The following is an 11,873-nucleotide window of genomic DNA, read 5'->3' as shown; positions in this document are numbered from 1 at the left end:
GAGGGGGGCAGTGGCAAGAGAGCAGCTCGGCATGCCCCAAGCGCTGGTGCTCCCTGCCCGTGCTGCTGGGATGGGACTCTTTTCCTCTGCAGCCCTGCACATGGCACTGCCCCTGCAGAGCCAGAGCAGCTCTCACAGGAAGGACGTCACACAAGGAAGGCAGTGCGGGCTCCTTCACTTTGTTTAAGTTCACAGAGAGATAGGCTCCTCGTTTATAGAGTCTCAGTATATGCATTCATCACGTACATACTGAAATGGTAGTGGAACAACGGGCTCCTTTCTTTTATTTAAATTCACAGAGGGCCTGGCTCCTCATATACAGAATCTCTGAGCTATACTTGACAGGTACATAGCGTAAAAGAAATGAGATGAATCATATCATTTTAATGGGCAACTTTAGCCGTATTAGTCCTGTAACGAAAACACTCATCAATATACAAACATACAAAAAAAAATCATATCTATAATATTACTTGTTCTTGTAGTCCTTGACATTATTAGTCATCTGCAGAGGTAGAATGGAAATTTATTGCTTCCGAAAAACATCTAGTCATCAATATCCAGAGCGCATGCTTGAGTTCCTGGTTCCTCATGCTGTAGATGAGGGGGTTCAATGCTGGAGGCACCACCGAGTAGAGAACTGCCACCACCAGGTCCAGGGATGGGGAAGAGATGGAGGGGGGCTTCAGGTAGGCAAACATGACAGTGCTGAGAAACAGGGAGACCACGGCCAGGTGAGGGAGGCACGTGGAAAAGGCTTTGTGCCGGCCCTGCTTAGAGGGGATACTCAACACGGCCCTGAAGATCTGCACATAGGAAAAAACAATGAAAACAAAACAGCCAAAAGCTAAAGAAACACTACACACAAGTGCCCCATGTTCCCTGAGGTAGGCATCTGAGCAGGAGAGCTTGAGGATCTGGGGGATTTCACAGAAGAACTGGTCCACAGCATTGCCTTGGCAGAGGGGCAATGAAAATGTACTAGTCGTGTGCAGGACAGAATAGAGAAAGCCACTGCCCCAGGCAGCTGCTGCCATCTGGGCACAAGCTCTGCTACCCACGAGGCTCCCGTAGTGCAGGGGCTTGCAGATGGCAACGTAGCGGTCGTAGGCCATGATGGTGAGTAACCAGTACTCCGCTTCAACTAAGAAGACAAAAAAGAAGACCTGTGCAGCACATCCTTGATAGGAGATGGCCCTGGTGTCCCAGAGGGCATTGGCCATGGCTTTGGGCAGAGTGGTGGAGATGCAGCCCAGGTCGAGGAGGGCGAGGTTGAGGAGGAAGAAGTACATGGGGGTGTGGAGGCGGTAGTCGCAGGCTACGGCGGTGAGGATGAGGCCGTTGCCCAGGAGGGCAGCCAGGTAGATGCCCAGGAAGAGCCCGAAGTGCAGGAGCTGCTGCTCCCGCGTGTCTGCGAATGCCAGCAGGAGGAACTCGCTCACAGAGCTGCTGTTGGGCATTTCCTGCCTCCGGGCATGGCGTCCTGCCCAAGGAACAGAAATACACTAATAATACGGCAGAGTGACCTGAGAAAACCCTTCCCATTTCTTAATTAAGCCCCTCAAAGCACTTGCCCAATTGCACACAGGTAGTTGGCAGAGCCCTTTCCTGCATTGGATTCAGCTGCTCTGTGCGGGCATCTCTTTGACTGCAGGACAATTGCACTAAGGAGGTTCTCCTGTGAAGAGCTTGAACACTGCTGAGAGCAAAAGAAGCCAGGCTCCAAGTGCCCATCTCCAGACCCCTCACCCTGTCCCTGTACTCCCCTTCCCCCAAGCACCCCGAGGGCTCACTCCATGGGCAGGTGAAACCCCCATCCCCAGGCAGCCTGGGAACAAGAGCAGCAGCAGCACGGCCAGGTGGAGAAGCCAGCAGGAATGGCAGCGTGCTGCTGCCAGGGGAGGCAAGGCCAGGGAGGGACAGACGGACACTCAGCACACCCTCCTGTGCTGCAGCTCTGCCTGCAGAGGAGGCAGCTCCTGCTGGGGACAGCGGGGGCTTGAGGGCAGAGGCTGTGCTGGTGGCAGAGGAGAGCAGGGGGTGTCCCAGGGAAGGCGCCTGCCCTGCAGGGGCTGGCAGGGAGGTGCCTGAGCCCTCCCTCGCACAGCATTTCTGGCAGCAGCTCCCTCTCACCGCCTGCCCATGTCCCTGCTGCCTGTCCATGTCCTTGCTGGGAGATGGTTCTGTGTCCCCACATCTCCTCCCTGTCCATGCTCACAGACTTATCCCACAAGCTGTGTGCTCAGTTTCACTCAGATTCCCCTCCAGAACAGGAATCTGAAAGCACAGAATCCAAAAAAAAAAGCCTTTCCCAAAAGATAAACCAAGCCTCAGTCTTCCTCTGGAAATTTCCTCTTATAAATGCCATTCTCTATAGCTTCTTCTACACTTTGCTGGAGAAACAGAGAGACAAGAATCCCGAGAGATGCTATCAGCAATCGGATGTGCCAGCTGTAGAAGACCCCTCTGGCAACCCCACCTGCATGGCCCTGCTGCCAGAGACGTACCTTGTCAAGGGCTGTGCACATTTCTCCTGCAGGCAGCTCTCAGCATCCTCCCACTGCCAACTGCCTCCAAGCCCTCTCTCCTTCTCTCCTGTCCCCGTGCCAGCTGCGGTCAGAGCCCCCAGCCCTGCTGCGCTGTGCACAGGAGCTGCTCCTGGGCACAGCTGTCTCTCTGCACCAGGGCCCTCTTGCCACGAGCTCTCTCTGTCCCACGAGCGTGGCCCAGCTCAGCACCAGACGCCCAGACCAAGGCATTGGAATCCCCCCTCGGGGGGCTTTGCTGAGGAGCCCACGAACCTCAGGCACTGAGAGACAACTGAAGACATCTCTCAACAAGTCCAAGTCAGAGGCAAGTTTCCTGCAGTGTCCCCCTGAGGGCCAGCACTGACACAGCCTCCCTTGGAGCTCGTTAGAGCAGAGCATTGGAGGCAGTGAGGACAGGGAGACAAAGGCACTGTAAAGGTGACCCTGATGTGTAGGAAAACTGGATGTGTTTCACTAAGCACAAGGGCCCAGACAATAGTGAATGATTGAAAATTTGAAAAGACAGAAAAAGGAGTTAAAACAGTAATAATAACAATAATAACAAGAATAACAATAATATGTACAAAGCAAGTGATGCACCATGCAATCCCTGAGAAGCCCCTCACCGATGCTCAACCTATCCCTGAGCATTGGTCCCCCTGACCCTGGCCAGCCTGCAGCAGGATCTCTTGTGCATGTCCCTTCACCTTCATTTCTTTTACTGCAAAATCAGCTTTCAGAGGAATTTGGAGTATTTTCTTCCCTTTCTCAAACACTTCCTCTGCTGTGTCACCCCACACAACAATGCCATCGATGTACTGCAGGTGTTCAGGAGCTTCCTCCTCTTCCAGGGCACTCTGGATCAGTCCATGGCAAATGGTAGGGCTGAGTTTCCTGCCCTGGGGCAGTCGATGCCAGGTTGAAAGCAAGCTGTGGCCTTCAGTCTGCTGGCAAACGGATGGAGAAAAATGCATTAGCAATATCAGTTGTGGCAAAACGCTTGGGTGCCTTTGATCCCAGTTTGCAGGGAAGCTCTACCGTGTCCGGCATGGCAGCATTCAGCACTGCATGACTTCCTTCAGGCCACGACAATCCTCTGTCCGCGGCCTCGGTTGGTGCTCTACTGACTGACGTGCACGGCTGTGGCAGTGATTGGCACCAGCTGTCCTTCAGCCCTCATCAACCCCACAACAGAAGGGTCCTGTGAGAGACCAAGGCAAGGCAGACAACAGCATCATGTCCTCCGTCTCCAAGGCAGCTGTGCCAAAAGCCCACCCATACCCTTTTGGGTCCTTGAAATATCTCTCCTCTCCTGAAGCAGCCTCTTCCAAGGACGCACAGAGTCCGGGGCCAGTCCCAGTGGGGTGCTTTTGCCACTCCTTCCCACTTAGACTCACTTCAGCCTCCAGTACAGGTCAGTGTTGGCATCCCCCTGTCACTCCAGACATACAAATGGGTTCACCCCTCCACAGCTTGATGGCACTAGGGTACGCTGTGCAGTGGTGTCCACTGGAGCCTGAGACTTCTGGAGGCCTGATGTGCAAGGCCATCGAATCCTCACAGTCCAATACAGCCGATGGTCCCCTTCCTCCCCCTGGCTGGAGGCAGGGCCCCTCTCGTCCTGCTCATAGTATTCCTTACTGTGTCTGCAGGACTGCCCGCTGGAAAGTGGAGCAGCAGTTCTCTAAGAACCCCTTTTAGGGATTGTTTTTCCTTGCCACTCACATACCCGTGCCTCTAGGGTTGAGGCAGATTTTCCATCCCACTTTCTCATGTCCTCTCCATGGTCACACAGGTGAAACCACAGGGTGACACATCGTGTGTACCCACCATCTCTCCTTTCCTGCCCTCTGAGTCCAGGGATGGGCCCCGTTTCTCCCAGCACCAGAGCAGCACAGTGATAGGGATCGCGTGATTACTGATGCTCTTAGGACCTCTTCCTCTTCATCCTCCTACTCACATGATGGCCCAGCTTTTCTGAAGCCTGCCTCATCTTCTTTCTCCTCCTTTCTTGTCTGGGTAGGAGTTTCTTTCCTTTCTTAAAAAGAAAAACAAACAAACAAACAAACAAAACAAAAACTGACTTTCATATCCACTGTTTTATCTTCCATATAGGAGCAACTGATACAGAAAAAGATTGGTTTTCTGGCCCAGACACAGGGCCCACAAAAGGAGCTGGAGTTGCTGCAGGGCATTTTGCAGGTGCTGTAGTGGCTGCAGGGTCTGTCAGAGGGGTTGGAGTGGCTGCAGGCCTTGTCACAGAGGTTGGAGTGGCATTGATCATTGATTGTGGCTCTGTAAGCACAGGCCGAGACCCAGCACACTGCAGTGGTATGTGTCTCTTTGGAAATGCCAGGGTGATAACACCACTTTTTCAAGCATTTCACAGTTTTTTAGGATTCTGCACTTTCTCAGGGATGAAGTTCCAAAGCACTGGAGGTGCCCCCTGCTCTAGGTGCCTGCCCAGATCCTCCCACACTCCCTGCCACTCCTCACTCTCCTGTCTCCATGCACATCTCTGGATGGCATGTTTAAGTAGTTGCTTAAACATAAACAAAAGATGGAACACATGCAGGAAATGTAACAATAGGAACATGCTAGTTTGACCATCCCAAGGATATTCAAAGCTTTGGAGAGCTATTGTAATTAGCCTGGAGGAGAAGGGGGAGGTGAAGGAGAAAAGGAGAGTGAAGAAGTGGGGAAAGGCCTCCCCCACTGTCCATACCAGTTCCACCCCCCCCCTCCTGCCCCACCCCACATAGATTTACTCCCTGAGGAGAAAAGGCAAAAAGTGTAAAAGAGTGTAATTATTAAGAGTTTCTAAGAGATGAAGAGATGGTTCCCGAGGTACAGAGGTGGCAATACTTTTATCTTATCCTAAGTCAGAGTTATCCAATACAGCAAAAGATTAACCTTAAACCTGTCCCCAGAATTGATGAACAGCCTGACATGGAAGGCAGACAGTTAGCAATGTGCTATACAACACAATTCTGAAAACAAGCACAACAGACCCCAGATCAAAAAGGTCGACATTGTGATCAGCAACTGCTATACTGATCTAATGCTTAGAACAACTTACTTTTAAAACGCTCTGGTCAGATCTGTCATCTCAACCTTTGTGCTCCACGCTAGGCACCAAGAAGACTTGCTGTGGTTTGACCCAGCAGGCAGCTCAGCACTACAAAGCTATTCATCCACTGGGATGGAGGAGAGAACTGGGAGGAAAAAAAAAAAAAAATTTATGGGTTGATATAAAAGCAGATTAATAGGACACAAAGGAAATAATAACAACAATAATAACAACAACATAATAACAATAGAATATATTATTATTATTATTATTATTATAGATACAAATAGACTAAGGAGATGATCTTTTTGTGTGCATATCAAAAGAAAGAAAAGACGGGTGGTGGTGATTAGTTGGAAAGTGTTGGACCTGAGCATGACAGACATGGTATGGAATAAGCGGTGAATATTGTCCTAGTTTTTGCTGCAAAAGAGTACATTTTTCTTCCTAGTAGTTGGTATGGTGCTGTGTTTCATATTTACAGAATTACAGAACAGTTTGGGTATGAAAGGACCTTAAAAATCACATCATTCCAACTCCCCTGCCATGGGCAGAGACACCTTCCACTAGACCAGGTTGCTGAAGGCCCCATCCAACCTGGCCTTGAACGCCTCCAGGGACGGGGCATCCACAACTTCTCTGGGCAGCCTGTTCCTCTCACCCTCTGAGTAAAGAACTTCTTTCTAATGTCTAATCTGAATCTACCCACTTTCAGTTTAAACCATTACCCCTAGTCCTATCACTGCTCTCTTTGATGAAGAGTCCCTCCCCAGCTTTCCTGTAGGCCCCTTTAGGTACTGGAAGGCCGCTGTAAGGTCTCCCCGGAGCCTTCTCTTCTCCAGGCTGAACAACCCCAACTCCCTCAGCCTGTCTTCATAGGAGAGGTGCTCCAGCCCCTTGATCATCCTCATGGCCCTCCTTTGGACTCATTCGAATAGATCCATGTCCTTCTTGTGCTGGGGGCCCCAGAGCTGAATGCAGTGCTCAAGGTGTGGCCTCACCAGGGCTGAGTACAGAGGCACAATCACTTCCCTACTCCTGCTGGCCACAGTATTCCTGGTACAAGCCCGGATGCTGTTGGCCTTCTTGACCACCTGAGCACCCTGCTGGCTCCTATTCAGCCGACTATCCACCAATATCCCCTGATCCTTTTCCCCTGGGCAGCTGTCCAGACACCCTTCCCCCAGCATTATGTTGGGCTGTTGTGCCCCAAGTACAGGACCCAGCACTTGGCCTTGTTGAATTTCATGCAGTCGGCCTCAGCCCATGGGTGCAGCCTATCCAGATCCCTCTGCAGAGCCCTCCCACCCTTGAGTCGATCTGCACTTGCATCTAACTTGGTGTCGTCTGCCAACTTACTGAGGGTGCACTCGATCCCTTCATCCAGATCACTGATGAAATTATTGAAAAAGAAGATACAGCCAATTTTTAACCCAAGAAAGCATACATCCCTCCTGGCCTTGAGCAGCCAGTTTCCCCAGGAGAATGCTGGGAGAAACAGTTTCAAAAACCTTACTGAGGTCTAGGTAGACCACATCCACAGCCTTTCTCTTCTCCACTGAGCACATCGCCTTGTCTTAGAAGGAGATCAGATTTGCCAAGGAGGACCTGGCTTTGGTAAACTCGTTCTGACTGGGTCTGATCACCTGGTGGTTCTCTAAGTGTTATGTGATGCTACTCAAGATAATCATCTCCATGACCTTCCCCAGCACCGAGGTCAGACTGACAGGTCTGTAGTTCCCCAGATCCTCCTTCTGCCCCTTCTTGTAGATGGCCGTCACATTTGCTAGTCGCCAGTCAACTGGGACCTTGCCTGATAGCCAGGACTGCTGATAAATGGTGGAAAGTGGCCTGGTGAGCACTTCTGCCAGCTCCCTCAGTACCAACACGTGGATCCCACCTGGCCCCATAGACTTGTGTACGTCTAAGTGGAGTAGCAGGTCTCAAAACTTTTCCTCATGGATTATGAGGGCTTCATGCCACTCGCTGTCCCTATGTACCAGCTTAGGAGTCTGAGTACCAGGGGAACAACTGTTCTTGCTGCTGGAGAATGAGAATGTTTTATGAATTAAAATATAAATTATTATTTAATTATCCTTAATAGATAGATTGGGCTCCAGTTGGTCTTTTGACCTTCAAATTTTTTCCCTGCACAGCCTCACAACATTCAGAATGCGGTTCCAAACAAAATGACAGAACGCATGAGAAGGAAGCAGAGAAAAGATAGAATCCAGTGGAATTCAATCCCCTATAATTACGTGATGATATGATGCAGCTTTATTCCACTACATACTCTATTGTCCAAATTGTCCTGCAATTGTTGATGCAGTTATCTTGTAATAGACAGCATAACCAGGGTGAGCCATCTGCCTGCAGATATTAACAGCTGACAGAATGGAGCATCAGTGTGGAGGAACAATGAAAAAATGAAGGATTTTTCCTATAAAAACCTCTTGACACTTACAAGGAGAAGAGCCCAGTCCTGCACCAGAGGAAGAGGAACCCCACACATCAGGGCAGACTGGGACCCTGCTGAGTGAGCAGTGCCCAGGAGGAGGAGGGCCTGGGCACTACGAGGGATGCCATACGAGCAGTGGTGCTGCTCACCAGGAACCAGGCCAGCTTCCTACAGAGCTGCCTTACGAGGAGCATGGCCACCAAGAAGATCTGAGTTATCAGACTCAGCTCAGATCCAGTGTGACACCACACAGATAAGGGGCTAGAGCTAGGAGGAAAAGATTTGCAGGTCTGGAAGTCCCTAGGACAGTCTGGTGTGGAGAGCAGCAAGGCCTGTAGAAAGGCTGAGAGTCCCAACAGGACCCAGGGCTTTGTGTCCATGGCTCTGGCTGTTGTCTCTGCCACTGAGGCCTATGAGGAGACAGCTTATCGGTAAAGCACCAGGGCCTCATTGCCTCCTCGCCCCCACCCATGAACCAGGCAGGGCTCGTACCATTCTCCTGCACTTGGCCATGCACATCCCCATCTCCTCCTGCCCCAGGAAGAGCCCTGAGCAGTGTGTGAAGGGAAAGGATCTCCCTTCCCAGGGGCTGGGGTCAAGGCCTGGCCCTTGTGCTTGGTGACACACATCCAGTTTTCCTACACATCAGGGTCACCTTCACACTGCCTTTGTCTCCTTGTCCTCACTGCCTCCAATGCTGTGCTCTAACGAGCTCCAAGGGAGGCTGTGTCAGTGCTGGCCCTCAGGGGGACACTGCAGGAAACTTGCCTCTGACTTGGACTTGTTGAGAGATGTCTTCAATTGTCTCTCAGTGCCTGAGGTTCGTGGGCTCCGCAGCAGAGCCCCCCGAGGGGGGATTCCAATGCCTTGGTCTGGGCGTCTGGTGCTGAGCTGGGCCGGGCTCGTGGGACAGAGAGAGCTCGTGGCAAGAGGGCCCTGGTGCAGAGAGACAGCTCTGCCCAGGAGCAGCTCCTGTGCAGAGCGCAGCAGGGCTGGGGGCTCTGACCGCAGCTGGCACGGGGACAGGAGAGAAGGAGAGAGGGCTTGGAGGCAGTGAGGAGCGCAGCAACAGAGGGCGGCGTGTGGCAGGACAGATCTGCAGGCTCTTGGCACCGTGAGTCTCTGGCAGCAGGGCCATGGAGCTGCAGTTGCCAGAGGGGTCTTCTACAGCTGGCACATCCGATTCCTGATAGCATCTGACAGGATAGATCTCTCTCTTTCTTCAACATGAAGTAGAGTCTGCCATTCCTCCTGGCTTCTCCACCTGGCCATGCTGCTGCTGGTCTTGTTCCCAGGCTACCTGGGGATGGGGGTTTCACATGCCCATAGAGCACAGAGTGAGCCCTCGGTGTGCTTTGGGGAATGGGAGTACGGGGACAGGGTGAGGGGTCTGGAGATGGGCACGTTGAGCCCTGATTCAGCAGTGTCCTGGTTCTTTTCAGGTGAACATGTGGTTATCCTGCAGCTCATAGGCATGCCAGCAGAAGAGACCAGCCTTTCTTGACAGACTGGCTGTCCACTCGGAAGGGCAGTCTGCACTAAAGGGACAGTCCCTTTTTATGTGAGGATCGACAAGGTTTCACTTGGAGTGCAGAAGGAACGAAAATATAAAAGAAAAAAGAAACAGAAATTCTAACAGCCCTGCTATGCAGTTGGGTGAATTTGGAAGAGCAATGTGGATAATCACTTGATATCAGGAGTGAATTCAATCAGGGATTACCACATGTTCCCCTTTCCTTATTGTTATAGGTGAGGACTGATTACTACATTGACCACAGCAAAGTCCCCTTATTCCAGGGACACCCTCAGTCAGCGTCAGTTAAAACTCATGAAAGGGACCTGACCAATGTCTGCTTGAGAGGACAAAATGGAATTAGTTATTATCAGGTAATTCTGTACTATCTTACTGCGCTTTTGCTCCATGGGCAGGACCCCATGCCCAGAAGCAGGAAATGGCCAACAGCAGCTCTGTGAGCGAGTTCCTCCTGCTGGCATTCGCAGACACGCGCGAGCTGCAGCTCCTGCACTTCGGGCTCTTCCTGGGCATCTACCTGGCTGCCCTCCTGGGCAACGGCCTCATCCTCACCGCCGTAGCCTGCGACTACCGCCTCCACACCCCCATGTACTTCTTCCTCCTCAACCTCGCCCTCCTCGACCTGGGCTGCATCTCCACCACTCTGCCCAAAGCCATGGCCAATGTCCTCTGGGACACCAGGGCCATCTCCTATCAAGGGTGTGCTGCACAGGTCTTCTTTTTAGTCTTCTTCATTGGAGCAGAGTTTTCCCTTCTCACCAGCATGGCCTACGACCGCTACGTGGCCATCTGCAAGCCCCTGCACTACGGGAGCCTCGTGGGCAGCAGAGCTTGTGCCCAGATGGCAGCAGCTGCCTGGGGCAGTGGCTTTCTCGATGCTGTCCTGCACACGGCCACAACATTTTCCCTGCCCCTCTGCCAAGGCAATGCTGTGGACCAGTTCTTCTGTGAAATCCCCCAGATCCTCAAGCTCTCCTGCTCAGACACCTACCTCAGGGAAGTTGGGGCACTTGTCTTTACTCTTTCTTTAGTGTTTTTTTGTTTTCTTTACATTGTGCTGTCCTATGTGCAGATCTTCAGGGCTGTGCTGAGGATGCCCTCTGAGCAGGGCCGGCACAAAGCCTTTTCCACGTGTCTCCCTCACCTGGCCGTAGTGTCTATGACTGTTAGCAGTGGCTTGTTTGGCTACCTGAAACCTCCCTCCATCACCTCCCAATCGCTGGACCTGGTGCTGTCTTTTCTATACTCGGTGGTGCCTCCAGCCGTGAACCCCCTCATCTACAGCATGAGGAACCAGGAGCTCAAAGATGCAGTGAGGAAACTATTTCTATACATGCTTCTTCATCACCAAGATTGACTTCATTATTGTGATTATTATCATACGATTTTTGTCATTAAACTTATTTTCAAAATGTAATATTAGAAATAATCCTAACAGGACTACCTGGTTATTTGGGAAACTGAGAGAATGATTTCCTTAAGTGTATTGTTATTAATAATTCAACATTTTATATTGATAGAAATACTGTTATTCTTGTCCTTCTGCATAACAAGTTTTAAACTTATTTTTAACCAGTCATAGAATCATGGAATCATTGCATGGCCTGGGCTGGACAGGACCTCAAAGATCATCTGGTTCCAACCCCCCTACCATGGGCAGTGACACCTCCCAGGAGATCATGGTTGCTCAAGATTTCATCTAACTTGCTCTTGAAGACCTGCAGAGACGGGGCATCCAATACCTCTGTGGAAAACCTGTTCCAGTGCCTCACTACCCTCTGAGTGAAAAATTTCTTGCTAACATTTAATAGGAATTTCCCCTTTTAATTTAAAACCACTACCCCTTGTCCTATCATTATCTACCTGAGTAAAGAGTCCTTCTCCATCCCTTTTATAAGGCTCTTTAAGTATTGAAAGTCTGCAACCACACCACCCCACAGCCTTCTCCTCTGGTAGGCTGAACAGCCCCAACATTCTCAGCCTTTCTTCATAGGAGAGGTGCCCCATCCCCTTAAACATCTTTGTGGCCTCCCTCTGGACCCACTCTAACAGCCCACATCCTTCTTGTGCTGGGGGCTCCAGACCTGGACACAGTACTCCAAGTGGGGCCTCACAAGGGCAGAGCAGAGGGGGACAATCACCTGCCTCTATCTGCTGGCCACCCCTCTCTTGATGCAGCCCAGGATGCAGTTGGCCTTCTGGGCTACAAGCGCACACTACTGGCTCATGTCGAGCTTTTCATGCAGCAGAACCCCCAAGTCCTTCTCTGCAGGGCTGCTCTCA

At 51.3% G+C, this 11,873-nt stretch overlaps 2 protein-coding genes across 2 annotated transcripts; one reads left to right on the top strand and one right to left on the bottom strand.

Moving 5' to 3' along the window:
* Positions 1-497: 497 nt before the first annotated feature.
* Positions 498-1,460, bottom strand: LOC136787741 (olfactory receptor 14C36-like). Its single transcript, XM_066985059.1, has one exon. It carries the CDS (start codon positions 1,458-1,460, stop codon positions 498-500), a length of 963 nt encoding a protein of 320 aa, XP_066841160.1.
* An 8,548-nt stretch (positions 1,461-10,008) lies between these two features.
* On the top strand, positions 10,009-10,947 carry LOC136787740 (olfactory receptor 14C36-like). The gene is made up of 2 exons (XM_066985058.1): positions 10,009-10,407; positions 10,699-10,947. The coding sequence occupies exons 1-2, from the start codon at positions 10,009-10,011 to the stop codon at positions 10,945-10,947; spliced, it is 648 nt and encodes a 215-aa protein (XP_066841159.1).
* The last annotated feature ends 926 nt before the right edge of the window (positions 10,948-11,873 follow it).

This window comes from Anser cygnoides, chromosome 30 (assembly GCF_040182565.1).
Source record: "Anser cygnoides isolate HZ-2024a breed goose chromosome 30, Taihu_goose_T2T_genome, whole genome shotgun sequence".
NCBI lineage: Eukaryota > Metazoa > Chordata > Aves > Anseriformes > Anatidae > Anser > Anser cygnoides.
Note: the sequence above shows the minus strand (reverse complement) of the source record. Positions and strands in the feature narration are given on the sequence as shown.